At 42.4% G+C, this 16,491-nt stretch overlaps 1 protein-coding gene across 1 annotated transcript; it reads left to right on the plus strand.

Annotated features, from left to right (window-relative positions):
* Positions 1–11,522: 11,522 nt before the first annotated feature.
* OR5AU1 (olfactory receptor family 5 subfamily AU member 1) lies at positions 11,523–14,462 on the plus strand. Its single transcript, XM_045784916.2, is given in 2 exon segments — positions 11,523–13,227; positions 13,230–14,462. Coding segments are annotated over 2 exon segments (933 nt in total). The 5' UTR covers positions 11,523–12,428; the 3' UTR covers positions 13,364–14,462.
* Positions 14,463–16,491: the final 2,029 nt, after the last annotated feature.

Genomic DNA, 16,491 nt, shown 5'->3' on the forward strand with positions numbered 1-16,491 from the left:
TGCTGAAGGACATTTGGGATGTTTCCAGTTTGGGGCTATTACAACTAAAGTTGCTATGAATATTTGTGTATCAGTTTTTGTAGCCATACTTCGTCATTTCTCTGGGCTAAATGCCCAGGATGGAGTGTGGTGATTGGTGAGTAGTGTGGTTAAGTATATGTTTACTTTTACGAGAAATTGCCAAACCATTTCCCAGAGTTGCTGTGTAATTTTACATTCCCACCAACATGAACAAGAGATCCAGTTTCTCTGCATTCTTGGCAAGATTTGGGATTGTCACTAGTTGCTTTTTTTTTTTTTAATGTAATCTCCACACCCAATGTGGGGCTCCAACTCAAACCCTGAGATCAAGAGTCACATGATCAAGACTGAACCAGCCAGATGCCCTAGGATTGTGACTAGTTTTTATTTCACTTTTTAAATAGGTATGTAAGCGGGGTTTTGTTTTTTTTGCTTGTTTGCATTTCCCTAATGGCTAATAATACTGTCTTTTCACGCGGTTATCTGCCACATGGTGAACTGCCCGTGCCTTTTGTCCGTGTTATAATTGGATTTTTTTTTTTAAGTAAGCTCTTTGCCCAACCCAGTGGGTCTTGAACTCATGACCCCAAGATCAAAAGATGCATGCTTTACTGACTGAGCCAGCCAGGTGTCCCTAGAACTGGATTTTTTAAAACTGCTGAATCTTGAGGGGATTCACCATGTTGGGTGTAGAGCTTACTTAAAAACAACAACAACAACAACAACAACAAACCTGAGTTTCGAGAGTTCTTTATGTATTCTAGATACAGCTCCTTTGTCAAATAGTTTGCAAATATTTCCTCTCATTCTGTAGCGTCTTTTCATCTCAACAGGCCTTTTGTAGAGCCAATGTTTTTAATTTTGATAAAGTCCAGTTTATCAATTTTTGTCTTTTATGGATCATGCTTATAGTGTCATTTCTAATAACTCTTTACCAAGAACTGGGTTCTGATTATTTTCTGCTATATTTTCTCTAATAAGGTTTTTTATGTAAATTCAATTTGCCAACATATAGTATCTTACTAGTTTCAGATGTAGAGTTAAATAATTCATCAGTTGCATATAACACGCAGTGCTCATCACATCACGTGCCTCCTTAATGCCCATCACCCAAACATCCCATATCCCCTCATCCACCTCTCCTCCAGCAACCCTCCGTTTTTTTCCTATAGTTAAGAGTCTCTCATGGTTTGTCTCTCTCTGATGACTTCCCATTCAGTTTCCCTCCCTTCCTCTATGATCCTCTGTGCTGTGTCTTATATTCCACGTATGAGTGAAACTAGAGGATAATTGTTTTTCTCTGACTGACTTATTTCACTCACCATAATCCCCTCCAGTTCCGTCCACATCAGTGTAAATGGTAAGTATTCATCCTTTTTGATGACTGAGTAATATTCCAGTGTATGTATAGACCACATCTTGATCCATTCACATGTCTATAGACATCTTGGCTCTTTCCGTAGTTTGGCTGTTGCGAACATGACTTCTACAAACATTGGCGTGCATGTGCCCCTTCGGATCACTACATTTGTATCTTTGGGGTAAATTCATGGTAGTGCAATTGCTGGGTCGTAGGGTAGGTCTATTTTTAACTTTTGAGGAACCTCCATACTGTTTTCCAGAGTGGCTGCATTCCCACCAAGAGTGTAAGAGGTATCCCTTTTCTCCACATTTGCGCAACATTTGTTGTTTCCTGACTTGTTAATTTTAACGATTCTGACTGGTGTGAGGTGGTATCTCATTGTGGTTTTGATTTGTATTTTCCTGATGCCGAGTGATGTTGAGCATTTTTTCATGTGTCGGTTGGCCATTTGTATGTCTTCTTTAGCGAAATATCTTTTCATGTCTTCTGCCCATTTCTTGACTGGATTATTTGTTTTTTGGGTGTTGAATTTGATAAGTTCTTTATAGATCTTGGATACTAGCCCTTTATCCGATATGTCATTTGCCAATATCTTCTCCCATTCCATAGGTTGCCTTCTAGTTTTGTTGGTTGTTTTCTTTGCTATGCAAAAGCTTTCTATATTGATGAAGTCCCAATAGTTCATTTTTCCTTTTGTTTCCTTGCCTTTGGAGACGTGTCTAGCAAGAAGTTGCTGCTGCTGAGGTCAAAGAGGTTGCTGCCTGTGTTCTACTCTAGGATTTTGATGGATTCCTGTCTCACATTGAAGTTTTCATCTGTTTTTAGTTCATCTGTGTGTATGGTGTAAGAGAATGGTCCAAAGGTTCATTCTTCTCCTTGTGGCTGTCCAGTTTTCCCAATACCATTTGTTGAAGAGACTGTCCTTTTTCCATTGAATAGTCTTTCCTGCTTTGTTGAAGATTAGTTGACCATAGAGTTGAGGGTTCATTTCTGGGTTCTCTTCTAATAAGTTTTATAGTTTTATCTTTTACATTTAAATCTATGATCCATTTTAAATTATTATTATTATTATTATTATTATTATTATTATTATTTGGTATAAGATGTAGGGTTTAGATTGAAAGGTTTTTTAAAATTTGTTTTTACCTATGGCTGTTCAATTGCTCCGGCAGCATTTGTTGAGAAGACTATCCTTCTACCAGTGAATTGCTTTTGCAGCTTTGTCAAAAGTCAGTTGGGCATACTTATGTGAGTTCTATTTCCAGGTTCTCTATTTTGTTCCATTGATCAATGTATTTATCCACATGTCCATACCATATTTTTGTTAACTGTAGCAGTATAGTCTTAAAATTGGGTAGAATGATTCTTTCTACTTTATTCTTTTATTTTTATATCTTGCTCTTGTATCTTGCAACCTCACTGCACTCTCTGATTCTAGGAGTTTTGTTGATTGCTTGGTTCGTAGCTTCACTGAGAAAGGAATTCTCTCAATTCATTGAGAGTTTTGGAGACTCATCTGCCTAGACAGTCACGGCAACTGCAAAAAGGGATAGTTCTATTTTTTCCTTTCCAATATGTATGACTTTTGTTTCCTTTTCTTGCATTCTTGCCCTGGCTAGGATTTCCAGTACAATGATGTATAAGGGTGGTAAGAGCAGATATCCTTGCTTTGTTCCCATTTTTAAAGGGAAAAGTATGCTGTCTTTTAACATAAGTATGATGTTAGCTGCAGGTTTTCTCAGGTTTACGGTATTTTTCCATTTTCTTCTACTTCTAACTTGCTGAGAGGTTTGTTTCTTTTTCCCCATAACTGAGTGTTGAATTTTGCCAAGTGTTTTTGTGCATCAGTTGACGTTCTTGTGTGGCTTTCTTCTTTAGCCTGTTAATATGGTAGATTCTATTGACTGCTCTCCAAATGTTGAAGAAATCTTGCATCCCAGAATCAACCCCACTTAGCCATGGTACATAATTCTTTCTCTATGCATGGTTAGATTCTGTATGCTAATATTTTTTTACAGACCTTCGTGGCTATATTCATGAGACTTTTTTTTTTTTTTAAGTGTGGTCTTGTTCTGGTTTTTGGTTTGGTTTGATTTGGTATCATGGTTTGGAAAGGTTTCCTCTATTTTCTTGAAGAGATTATGTAGTTTTGGTGTAATTCTTTTTTAAATATTTGGTGGAACTATCCACTGAAACCATCTAGACCTAGAGATTTATTTTTACGGATTTTTAAAATAGGTAACTCAGTTCCTTATCATCTGTTTTGTATTGAGTGATTTTGGTAGTTTTGTATTTTTAGGAATTGACCCATCTTATCAAAGTTGCTGAATTTCTGTGGGGAGAGTTGTTTCACCTGTGCTCTCAGTATTCTTTTAATGTCTGTGGGCTCTGTAGTGATACCTAGTGTTTCATTCTTTATGTTAGTAACTTGTGTCTTCTTTTCTTTTTCTTTGTCAGTCTTGCTGGAGGTTTGTCAAGATTGTTGAGCCATTCAAAGAGCCACATTTTGTTCCGTTTTTTTCTATTTTTCTATTCTCAATTTCATTTTTTTCTGCTTTTATCTTTATTATTCCCCTTTTTCTGCTTGCTTGGGGTTTGTTTTGCTTTTTTGTAGTTTCTTAAGGTAGAAGCATTTACTGCTATACATTTATTTTTCTGCTCTCCTTTAGCTGTGTCCCACAAATTTTGACATATTGTAACTTAATTTTTATTCATTTCAATGTAATTTTGATTCCCCTTGAAACTTCTTTTCTCATCCATAAGTTTAGATTTGTGTTGTTTAACATTCAAGTGTTTGCATATTTTCCTATTTCCTATTCTGTTACTCATTTCTAGTTTGTTGCCATTATGATCAGAGGACATATTCTGTATTATTTTGATTATTTTTTAAAGAGTTTATTTATTTGAGAGAGAGAGAGAGAGAGCACGAGCAAGGGGGAAGGGCAGAGGGAGAATCATACTCTCCGCTGAGCAGGGAGCCTGACCAGGGCTCGATCCCAGGACCCCGAGATCATGATCTGAGCCGAAGGCAGCCACTTAACTGGCTGAGCCACCCAGGTGCCCCTCGATTATTTTAAAGTTGCTGAAGTTTGTTTTATGACCCAGGATATGGTCCATCTTGGTGGATGTTCCATGCATACTTAACAAGTATCTGTATTCTGTTCTGTTGTTTAGTGGAGTGATGTATATATTGTATATATTTCAATAAGATCCTGTTGATGATGTTGTCCAGATTTTCCACATCTTTGTTCTTAAGTAGGCTCCAGGCCCAATGTGGGGCTCAAACTCATGACCCCGAGATCAAGAGTCACATGCTCTACCAGCTGAGCCAGCCAGGTGTGCCTCCATATCTTTGCTTATATAGTGATTATATACATTGTTTACAGAGGGATGCTGACGTTGCCAACTATCGTTGTGGATTTATCTACTTCTTTCAGTTCTATCAGTTTTTGGTTTATGCATTTGGACCTCTATTGTTTGGTACATACATATTTAGGACTTAAACCTAACACTAACAAATGGCAAGTGGGAAAAATAAAATTTAAGACATTTTCAGGAAAACATTGTCTCAAGATGAAGTTGAGGATGATGGTAAATTTTGTTAAGACTTTAGAAAGATCCAAAGTGCTACCTCAGAGAGTAGTTCAGTCAAACAATAGGGCTTCTTGAAAGCTTAAAGATGTTGTCCCTCAGCAGTTCCAGCAGATTAATATATCTCAAAGACATATATTAATGTGATTTTTGTCTAGCAGACAAATCCTAGTAAGTTTCAGAGAAGACCCTCAAGTTTCTGAGAGAATCATAGTGGCAGAATCACTACCAACTTGAACTGTAAGACAGTAGAAAATAAAAGGAAGAGTTTCAGTCCCCAAACTTCTGTAGACAGGAAGCAGACCGGGAGAACTACTCAGCTACAAACATAACTTAGCTTTCATATAAAATAAAGAAGAGTTTAGTGGGCAGAACCAAGATTTCAGAGGTGGAGCCAAGAGCCATTGAGAATTATTCCCAGGACTTGAATCCTAACCAAGGAATTGCCAACAAGTGCCCTACTGGATTTCAGAATTTCTATGACTCAATGACATTTGTGTGCCTACCTTCCCCCATTGCCCCTTTTTATTCTATAGTGGTTATCCCATACCTGTCCTGTCATTGTATGTCGTGAGTATAGAAGCCAGATGTAACTTGTGCGTTCAGCTCATCAGTCTTATGACCGAGAGGAATGTACTGGAGAAATGCTATGGAACTCGACCTAATGAGTTTCGTCCATACCTATACCTCATTTAGATGATGTGATCATGGACTTGAGCTGACACCGTAGTGGGGTGTGACTGTGGCCTTGGAGGAAGTATTTTGCATATAAGGTGGACATGAATCATTGAGGGCCAGAGGGCAGACTGTGATAGCCAGTCTCAAGATGGCCCCCAATATTTTCACCTCCCAGTATTGATACCCTTGTGTAGTCCACTCCCACAGTGAATTGGGCGGACCTGTGCAGCCAATAGGATACTGTGGAAATTACAGTATGTCACTTCTAAGGGGGATAAGATAATAAATGTTTATTGATTTAAACTACTAAATTATGGGAGCCTTCAATAGAGAACTAATCCAGTGACCAATTAATTTACTGAAATGTCATTATGAGCTCAGGGCCCCTGGGTGGCTCAGTCGGTTAAATGTCTGACTCTCGGTTTCCACTCAGGTCATGGTCTCAGGGTCATGAGATCGAGCCCCGTGTTAGATTCCGAGTTGAGCGTGGAGTCTGCTTGAGATTCTCTCTCCCTCTGCCTCTCCTCCTCATGATCTCTCTCTCTCTGAAATCAATCAATCAATCTTTTTTTTTTAAAGATTTTATTTATTTATTCGACAGAGATAGAGACAGCCAGCGAGAGAGGGAACACAAGCAGGGCGAGTGGGAGAGGAAGAAGCAGGCTCCCAGCGGAGGAGCCTGATGTGGGGCTCGATCCCATAACGCCGGGATCACTCCCTGAGCCGAAGGCAGACGCTTAACCGCTGTGCCACCCAGGCGCCCCAATCAATCTTTTAAAAAATACATCATTATGAACTCATGGGCTTAAGCATATTTGATAGACTTAAATATCATTGTTAAACATTTAGTGATAGCTACTAATAGAAATAGAAGAAACAGTAGAAGGGGAAAAAGCACATTGAAAAACAAAGAAAATTTAATCCAAAAGGAAATAAAAATAAGGTCAGAGAGTAGGAGAGGGAAGCCAATTGGAAAAAGTATGATAAATGGAAAAATCAAAGTGAGATGTAAAAATAAATTCAATATATATCAAAAAGTCCCTCAAATTATTAAAAAAAAAAAAGCCAAAAATCAAAACCAAAACCCCCAAATCTCACCAACATAAAAAACAGAGACACTCTGATTGGCTAAAAGAGGAAATTGAGATACATGATGTTTACAAAAGCCACACATAAAACTTGGAGTGTTGGTTCTCAAAATGATCTTAATAAGTAGCACGCTAACAGACACAAATAAAGGATGCAAGTTCCTTTACCATCAATAAAGTAAATGAGAGGCTGAGTGACAATACCTCCATAGAGAAGACACGGCAGCACTCTAGCAATGGGACAGTTACCCCCGGCTTTCGGGTCTCCACTAAGGTATCCAGCTGCCTAGGATAGCATCTGATGGGTGAGGATCTTGTCCCATTCTTCACGAAGTTGCCTTTCACAGTGTGTGTTTGATTTTTGCCTAGTCCATAGCAGTTTTTCTAATAAAGATTCAAAATATTCCTGAATGTTTACTGTGTGACAACATACATCTGAAATCAGTTTTTTGGGCAATATCATCATCCTAGAAAGACCCAGATTTCAGGTCTGCTGGGGGGAAATTCTGCAAACATAATGGCAAAGTTCAAAATAAAAGGTTAAGAATAAAGGGATGGAAAAAGACCTACCATGCTAGTAGTAATCAAGAAAACTGTGGTGACAGTATTGCTATCAGAAAAAGTATATTTCAGAGGAAAAAGTATCAGCAGGCATAAAGAAAGTAAATTCATAATGGTAAGTGGGTAAATTTATCAAGAGGACATAACAATCTTTACATGTTTATTTGCCTAATAAAGAAACTTCAAAATACCTGAAGCAAAAAGTAAAGAACTGTAGGGAGAAATAAACTCACAATTACAGTTAGAGATTCATTATACTCCCCCTTCAATACTTTGTGGACCAAGCAGGCAGAAAATCAGAAAGGATATGATAGACTTGAACAACACTATCAAGCAACTTGACCTAATTGGTGATCATGGAACACTCTACCCAAGGACAGCAGAATATACATTCTTTTTAAGTGAACATAGAGCATTCGCCAAAATGGAACATATTCTGGGCCATAAGTCGAGTCTCAATGAATGCACAAGCATTCAAGTCATACGAAGTATGTTCTTTGACCACATGCTATTATTAAATTAGAAAACAAGAACAGAAAGATCCCTAGGAAATCCCCAAATGTTTGGAAACTAAGTATATAGCTTTAATTTTACTATGATCGTGGGCAGGGAGGTCCTAGGTATACATTGGCTAACTGGCATACAAGAAAGAAAAGCTATAAAAACGTAGTCTTCCAGTGGAGCAGAAATACAAATAATAATTATGTAAGAGTTAAGTTTAGGGTGAAGGGAGAGTCGTCCTTTGGGGCTAATGATGAGCATATTGACTGGGATCTTGTGTGGATCCATTCTCTCCATTCCCAGATTCCCAGTCACCTTATTATTCCTCGGGATAGAGGTTCTTGGAGATGCTACTAACTTCGCAAACACATTAATGGGTCTACCTGGGGCCAATTATTCTCACTTCCTCAGCTGCCTCCTGAACTCTCATCAGTGAACACATCATCCTCCCCAGCTGTGAGCTGCTGGGCTGCCCAGGGGAAGGGATGTCTCTCCCCGCCCCTGAGGATCAGTTGAGAGGACGTCTTGGGGATTGGGGACTGCTTTCCTCCCATTATCACGTGAGAAGTTAAAGTCAGTAGCAGTCTCTGATCTCCACATTCAGTCTATGGACCCAAAGAGTCTGTTTTTGTCTTTATTGTTTTTCTACTGAAGACTTGTGCTCTGATTCCCAGAGTAAGAGCTTCACCATCGACTCATATGCTTTACTAGAAATAAATGATTTGCTTAAGAACATGTCAAGCAACTTTGAAGGAGGAAGTTTGATTATCATGAGGTAATATTCAGAGTTCTGGAAATTCTTAACTATTGATACACATTCGGGAAGGAAGAGAATGGCCAGGACAACCATCCTACTCTTGGGCTGATTTCCCAGGACACGGAGGATTCCAGCGGTTAGAAAAGTATATTTCTATGTGGCTCAGGAAGATCTGTCTGCTCCTGCAGGTACTCCATGGGTTAGTGTTTCTCCAGGTGTGGTTCAGAGGTCCCCTGTTTCAGAATCACCAGATTTGGGGGCCCAGCTATAGACCTACTGGATCAAAGTTTCTTTCTTTTTTTCTTTTTTTTAAAGATTTTATTTATTTATTTGACAGAGAGAGACAGCCAGCGAGAGAGGGAACACAAGCAGGGGGAGTGGGAGAGGAAGAAGCAGGCTCATAGCGGAAGAGCCTGATGTGGGGCTCGATCCCGTAACGCCGGGATCACGCCCTGAGCCGAAGGCAGATGCTTAACCGCTGTGCCACCCAGGCGCCCCTGGATCAAAGTTTCTGAGGTTGGGACCTGGAATCTGCATGTAAAACGAGCTTCTCCAGTGAACCTTGGGTAGGGCACCTTCATGCTTAAAAACCCTTGTTTGGGGTCACTGTTGCTCAAAGAGACACACTAGCTGCTTCCTTTGGCTGCCTTCTCCGCATCTGTGCTCCCACTCTGCAATCCCAGGGAGGAGGGTGAGGAGGCAGCTGTAAATAAAGCCCCTTGCCCACTCCTCCGTCACCTATAGGCCCCAGGCATAGGTTCTCACTCCTAGACACTCTCCTCCCCAATCCATTTCCATGGGAAAAGACCACCCTTAAGTTTTCTTCTTAGTTTTCATTCACAGGTACAAACTGTAGCCAACAGAAATAGTGGTTATTCCAGCGTCCTTTGAAAAACTGACAGAGATGTCAATTTCTTCACCATCCCTTGCTTGGCTTACTCTTTATATTCTGAATAATTCTGAATTTAGTGCAGATTGGAGAAGAGAGATGAGAGGGGAAAGTGGAGGGGAAGAGAGAGAGTGGATTTAAAGCAATTAATAAACCTGGAGCCTCTGATCAGCTACCCACTGTATTCCCCACCACCCTATCCCGTCCCATCCCCCCTCCCCACCTTATCTCTGCTAGCCTGACCATTGACCACATTCCCACTTTCAGCTGTTGTGCATTCTTTTCGTGAGAGAGATACTTGCAGGCCAGTTACCCACACTGAACAGTCTATTGAGGGAAGATGTGAAGTTGGATCTCAAGAAGTCTTACTCCAGGGGCACCTGGGTGGCTCAGTCAGGTAAGCATCTGCCTTCAGCTCAGGTCATGATCCCGGGGTCCTGGGATTGAGCCCTGAGTCAGGCTCCCCGCTCAGTGGGGAGTCTGCTTCTCCCCTGCCTGCCATTCCCCCTGCTTGTGCTCTCTATCAAATAAATAAAATCTGAAAAAAAAAAAGAAAAAAAAAAAAAAGAAGTCCTACTCCACTCCTAACAACCATTTCTCAGCTTCCTTGAAGTTCCTGTAAGTTATTCCTCCTGGGATTTTTACGGTCATTTCTCTGAAGGCCTTGTAATTTGCTTTGAAGTTGGGTTGGCTTTTGAAACCAATGGAGCCAGTGACATTTGCAACCCAAATCTAGGGCTGCCCACACCCCTACAATCATGGGGTTTATTATAAACTAGCAGCTATTAGTTTAAGAATAGCTGAATGGTGAGCGCCTGGGTAGCGCAGTGGTTAAGCATCTGCCTTCGGCTCAGGGCGTGATCCCAGCGTTCTGGGTTCAAGCCCCACATCAGGCTCCTCCACTAAGAGCCTGCTTCTTCCTCTCCCACTCCCCCTGCTTGTGTTCCCTCTCTCGCTGGCTGTCCCTCTCTCTGTCAAATAAATAAATAAAATCTTAAAAAAAAAAAAAAAAAGAATAGCTGAATGGGGGCGCCTGGGTGGCTCAGTTGGTTAATCATCTGACTCTTGAGTTTTGGCTCAGGTCCTGATCTCAGGATTGTGAGATCGAGCCCCACATTGGGCTCTGCACTCAGTGCTCAGCGAGGTGTCTGCCTGGGATTCTCTCTGGCTCCCTCTGTCCCTCCCACTGCGCTCACACATGCTCTCCTCTCGCTCTCGCTCTCGCTCTCTCCCTCCCTCCCTCAAATAAATAAATAAATAAATAAATAAATAAATAAATAAATAAAAGAATGACTGAATGTTACATCTCAGTAACATCAAATAAATCACCGAGTTATGCTCCGCGTGCTTTAAAAGAAGTTACCAAGGCTCTGTATTCAAATTTGCCCTCTTATATTTTGAGTGTCTCAACTTCAGTGGGGCATGTGACCTCTTCGGGCATTACAATGCTTTCTTCTTGTCACCATTCGCAGCGCTCTCCCAGTAGCCATCGTGCCTTTGTTATCTACTTGACCGTCAAGTTTAGTTATCCATATGTTTCGAGTCTTCTCCTGCCCTGGTAGTTAGATGATTCTGGAAACTCTACCAGTGGGATACATTCGAAGCTTTTCTCAAGCTAGCTCTCCTCTCCCAAATCCTCCCAACATCATCCACATTATCACTTACACTCCTCAGGGTAGGAGGAGGGGGCTCACTTCTGCACTCTTCCATCGTACCCGGTCACATCTGCTGGCTTCAAAGTCTTCGCAGCTGTGGGTCCTCACCAAAGAGCATGGAGTGCTTAACGGACTGCAGAACCCAGAGGTAATTCAGAAACACGGGCAGCAGAGCAGCCAATGGAGCGGAAAAGAGTATGGTGTTTAGGTGGGACACGCACGGCCTTGTTCATTCTCCGAACGGGAGACATTTACAAAGCCTCAGTCCTGGGGAGGAGCTGTTCCTTCCCCTCTGGCCCCAAGGACCTTCAAGTCCAGGGTGAACCTTTTCCTTGGAAATGACTTGAGACTCTGCAAAGGATGCTTCCAAGGGCAAGGTCTGGGTTTGCTCTTCACGGCCCTATACCATCCCCATCTCTCCGCATCCCCAACCCTCATCACTGTGAGAACTCGCGGTAGTGCTTAACTTGTGCTAAGTTCAGAGGCCATTGTAGAGCTGAGCCAATAAACCGCCTTCGACTCCTCTAGAACACTGAGGGTCCTCTGAAGGCCTTTTCAGGCACTCTTGCTCAGCGCACATGTCTCTGTCTGCGTTGTTTGGTGGTGGGTTGCTTGCCAAATTTTGTCATTGTTTCATTTTATTGACCATATTTAGTTATGCTCTAGGTCTGTCTCTCCAATGAGAATAATCAAAGCTAACATTCTTTGAACTTTCTTAACATGCCAGACTTTGTTCAAGGGCTTTACGTGGATTAACTCATTGAATTCTTAAAACAGTCTTTCGAGATTGGTGCTTATTATCCCTATTTTACAGATGAGAAAACTGAAACTCAGAGAGGTTAAGGAACATTCCCAAGGTTACACAGCTAGTGAGTGTGAGGTCCCGGCTTGGAACCTTGGCAGTCTGGTGCCAGAGCCTGTGTGCTTTAACACAAAATATATTATCTCCGGAATGTAAGCTTCCTAAAGACAGACACTTCTGAATTTCTGGCAGGAAGAACACAGAGCTCAGCCATCAACACATATTTCCTAAGTAACTGTGTCAGTATTTAGAACTTCTTAAGATCGCCGAGAGACCAAATCGGATACATTTCTTTTCTATTTTTCACTCCTGCTCTAGGAATGCTTACGAACTAACCAAACAACCAAGAGGAGGAGACGTTCTCTATGGCAGAGTTCTACCTACGAACGACTTCCACAGTGAGGCCAATCTTCAGACAGCTGCCCTCGGCTGCAGCAGAACCAAATCCAGCTGAGAGCCCCTGGGGGTTGCCCCTCATTTCAGGTGGTCCCCTCTTTCCGCACGCCAGGGCACTAGAGAAATATGGAAGGGGCAAACCTGAGCCGAGAGATTGTGTTCGAGCTCTCGGGCCTCACTGGTGACCCCCGGCTCCAGAAGCTGCTCTTCACCGCGTTCCTGGGCGTGGACACCATCACGGTGCTGGGAAACCTGGTCGTGTTCCTTCTGATCCACGTGAGCACCGCTCTGCACACGCCCGTGTACTCCCTCCTGAAGAGCCTGTCCTTCTTGGACTTCCGCTGCTCCTCCACGGTTGTCCCCCAGACCCTGGTGAACTTCTTGGCCAAGAGGAAGGTGATCTCCTATTTTGGCTGCATGGCCCAGATGTTCTTCTACGCGGGTTTCGCCACCAGCGAGTGCTATCTCATTGCCGCCATGGCCTATGACCGCTCTGCCGCCATTTGTAACCCCCTGCTCTACCCACTCACCGTGTCTCGTGAGATCTGTATCTCTTTGATCGTGGGCTCCTATGGTGCAGGATTTCTCAATTCTCTTATCCACACAAGCTGTATCTTTAGTCTGAAATTCTGTGGTGCCCATGTGGTCACTCACTTCTTCTGTGACGGACCCCCTATCTTGTCTCTGTCTTGTGCGGACACCTCGCTGTGTGAGGTCCTGCTTTTCATTTTTGCTGGTTTCAACCTTTTAAGCTGCACCCTCACCATCTTGGTCTCCTACCTCTTAATCCTCATCTCCATCCTGAGAATGAACTCAGCCCAGGGCAGGTGCAAGGCCTTTTCCACCTGTGCTTCCCACCTCACGGCCGCGTGCCTCTTCTATGGCACCACGCTTTTTATGTTCCTGCGCCCCAGGTCCAGCTACTCGTTACCCAAGACCGCATAGTTGCTGTCATCTTCACAGTGGTAATCCCAATGCTGAACCCCCTTATTTACTCCTTGAGAAACAAGGATGTGAAGGAAGCTTTAAGAAAGGTTTGGGGCAGGAAAATGATGGAATGATCTTCTCAACCCGTTACCACGTATCTTTAGAAAGCCAAAGGAGGGGCGCCTGGGTGGCTCAGTCAGTTAAGCGGCTGCCTTTAGCTCTGGCTGGGATCGAGCCCCACGTCCGGCTCCCTGTTCAGTGGGGAGCCTGCTTCTCCCTCTGCCTTGGCCCCTCCCTTCCCCACCCCCCGCTTGTGCCATCTCTCTCTCTCAAATAAATAAATAACATCTTAAAAGAAAGATGGAAAGACAGAAAGAAAGAACGAAAAGCCAGCCAGCCAAGGAAACTTCACCTTACGCGGTGCCAACCCGAGCACATGTCCACGCTCCTCCCTGTGAATAACCGGCAAGCACTCCGGTCGCTGGGGCCCCGGGCCACAGAAAGAGTTGGTGATATCAGAGAGAATAACCAGAATTGAGAAGGCAGTGTCTGCTTGTGGCAGAATTTGACCCGTTGGCAAGATTTAGCTATGCCCCTGTTCAGAAGCTTGACTCGTATTTCCATGTTTGTGAATACTTTATTTTAGAAACTGACGTTTATATTCTTCAGAATAAAGTCTCTCCTTGACTAAGTTGAAGACTGGGACTGCTTGGGGAAATTCCCCCTTTCTGTACAGTCTCCTCTTTGTAAAAACGGACTCCTGATTGTCTGGTTATTTGAATGATACTGTTAACAACTTCAAATGTTCACGTGATGTTTTATTGTCTTTGTTGAAGTCCCCCTCCCCGCCCCCAGGCCAAATAGCCACTTGGTCCCTTTCAAACTGGATAAACTTGGGCAACTTACTTCACTTTTCTGAGTCATAGACCTTTCCCCTTTTAACTTGGGTGAGTTTTAAATTAAGTATTCAATTAAATACTGCAGAGAAATCGTTCAGAACATGGTCAGCGTCTATATGCTTCCTCACTTTTTCCTTTATAGCAGACCCTAAGCTCTCACAAAGTGAGAGAGAGGACATGTTTTGCCTTTCTTAAAGGCTAGCTCTCTCTGCTCGCATTCTATTCTTGATAACTTGTAAGTCGTGATTGAATTAAATTAAACCTATTCATTTATTTATTTGTTTGTTTGTTTATTTATTTATTTATTTGTTTATTTATTTATTTATTTACTGGGTGGGGGCAGTGGAGAAGCAGAGGGAGAGAGACAAGCAGACTCCATGCTGAGCTCAGAGCCTGACTGGAGCCCGATCTCATGAGCCTGAGATCATGACCCGAGCCAAAACCGTGAGTTGGACGCTTAACTGACTGAGTCACCCAAATGCCCCTAAATGAAACCTTTTTAAATAAGAGGAATCACTGAGAGGGAGCTCAATCAAACACGATGTTCCTGGGATCTCTGTACCCACTGATAAATGGGAAGAAAAGAAACGCGGTGTGCTTGGCTGGGAGGTCTGCCTCGGCCCAGTGCATCCATCCGGTGCTGCCTGGGTCAGCGAAGTCTCCCTACCTCTGCCGTTTAGCTTCATAAAGACCCTTTCCCCACAGATGCAGCCCACGGACTCTGATCCAGCCTTTAATAGTTTCCCATCGTATTACATTTTATCCCTTCTCTCAACTGTGCAGAATTAGGAGGGAAGACGGTGCTGTACACCGACACGTCCTCAGAGATCCGGATGCTGAACTTGTTCCTGACTTTTAGTGGAAATTTGGCCTTTTATTTGTCAAGTTTACTGTTAGTCTTTCATAATAAATAATGTTGATCATGTTTAAGTATAGCGATTTGTTTTTAGTGCTAACCAGAGATGTCGTGAGAAGCAGCGCAGTAAAGCGCTAAAGTAAGGCCGGGGCCCCGGAGCCACCCTGCCCGGGCTCGCATCCGAGCTTCGACACTTCAGTACGCCTGACATCCTCTCACCTCTCTGAGTTTCAGTTTTCTCTCTTGTAAAATAGGAAAACTAATCATCGCGGCAATACAGTTGTCGCTAGGAGAATTGCGTGAGTTAACGCAAGCAGCGCACTCAGGACGGTGCCCGGCCCGGAGCAAGCCCGCAATCAACTCCTGTTGTTGGAACGGCTGCTGACTCGTAGCAAATGCCTTTCAGGAGCTCTCGATATAACCGTGTGATCTTCCTCCCTTATTCTGATCCTGTGCTGAATTGGAGACACATATCCCCTAACGTTAAACCGTGGTCGTGAAATGATTTTCTTCTAACAGATGGTTGAATTTGATTTGCAAAGATTTTATTTAGACTTTTGGCATCTATAGTCAAAGATTAAGTCTCTTGCCTTTTTGTATTATCTTTATTATGTTTTAGTATTAAGAGTAAACTAGGCTTGTAAAATGTAATAAAGTTCTTCTTTGCCTGTAATTGTGGAAAAATTAAGATAGGAATATCTGTTCTTTAAAAATGCTGTATACTTTGTGATGCCTGGGTGACTCAGTCAGTTAAGTGTCTGACTCTTGGTTTCATCTCAGGTCCCGGTCTCAGGGTTGTGAGTTCAAGCCCCACACTGGGCTTCACGTTGGGCATGGAGCCTACTTTAAAAAAAATTAAAATAAATAAAAATTCTGTATGCGTAGCTATAAAACCATCGGAGACTGATGCGTTCTTAAAAGGTAGATCATTAATTAGCTTTCTTATTTCTTATATGATTATTGGTTTCATTTTAGTTTTTTCCACCTGCTTATTAAGTCAACTTCATCACTTGTATTTTGTTCAAAAATTATTTCCTTCCTCTAGTTTTTCAAGGTTATTGCCACGGGTTGCACGTAATATTCTCTTACAATTTTTGTACTTGTTCCCTGGGTCAGCACCATCGACATTGACTCCTCTAGGTCTCTCCAGATAGTTTTTTTCATATTTAGGAAAATGTATAAAAGGAACCCTCTTCCATAAAATGAGAGAAATGGGGTAAGTGGTCTGGAAGGGTCTTCTGGAGTCTAACATTCAACGAGATGAACATTTGTGTTGAGGAGGGACTGAGCACATAGACTGAAGTGCCAGACTGCCCAGACTCCAGGCCCAGCTCTGTTCCTCACTAGTCATGAAACCTCAGGGAGGTTCTTTCAACTCTCTGTGCTACGTTTTTTCCATCTGAGAAACAGAGACAGCAATGAAACATATCCCTGGTATGGAACTGTTTTCGCAAAGTAAATGACATAATATCTAAAACCGTGCCTGGCACATAGTAACTCATAAGTA

Source organism: Ursus americanus, chromosome 35 (assembly GCF_024610735.1).
Source record: "Ursus americanus isolate L20-20 chromosome 35, mUrsAme1.1.p, whole genome shotgun sequence".
Lineage (NCBI taxonomy): Eukaryota > Metazoa > Chordata > Mammalia > Carnivora > Ursidae > Ursus > Ursus americanus.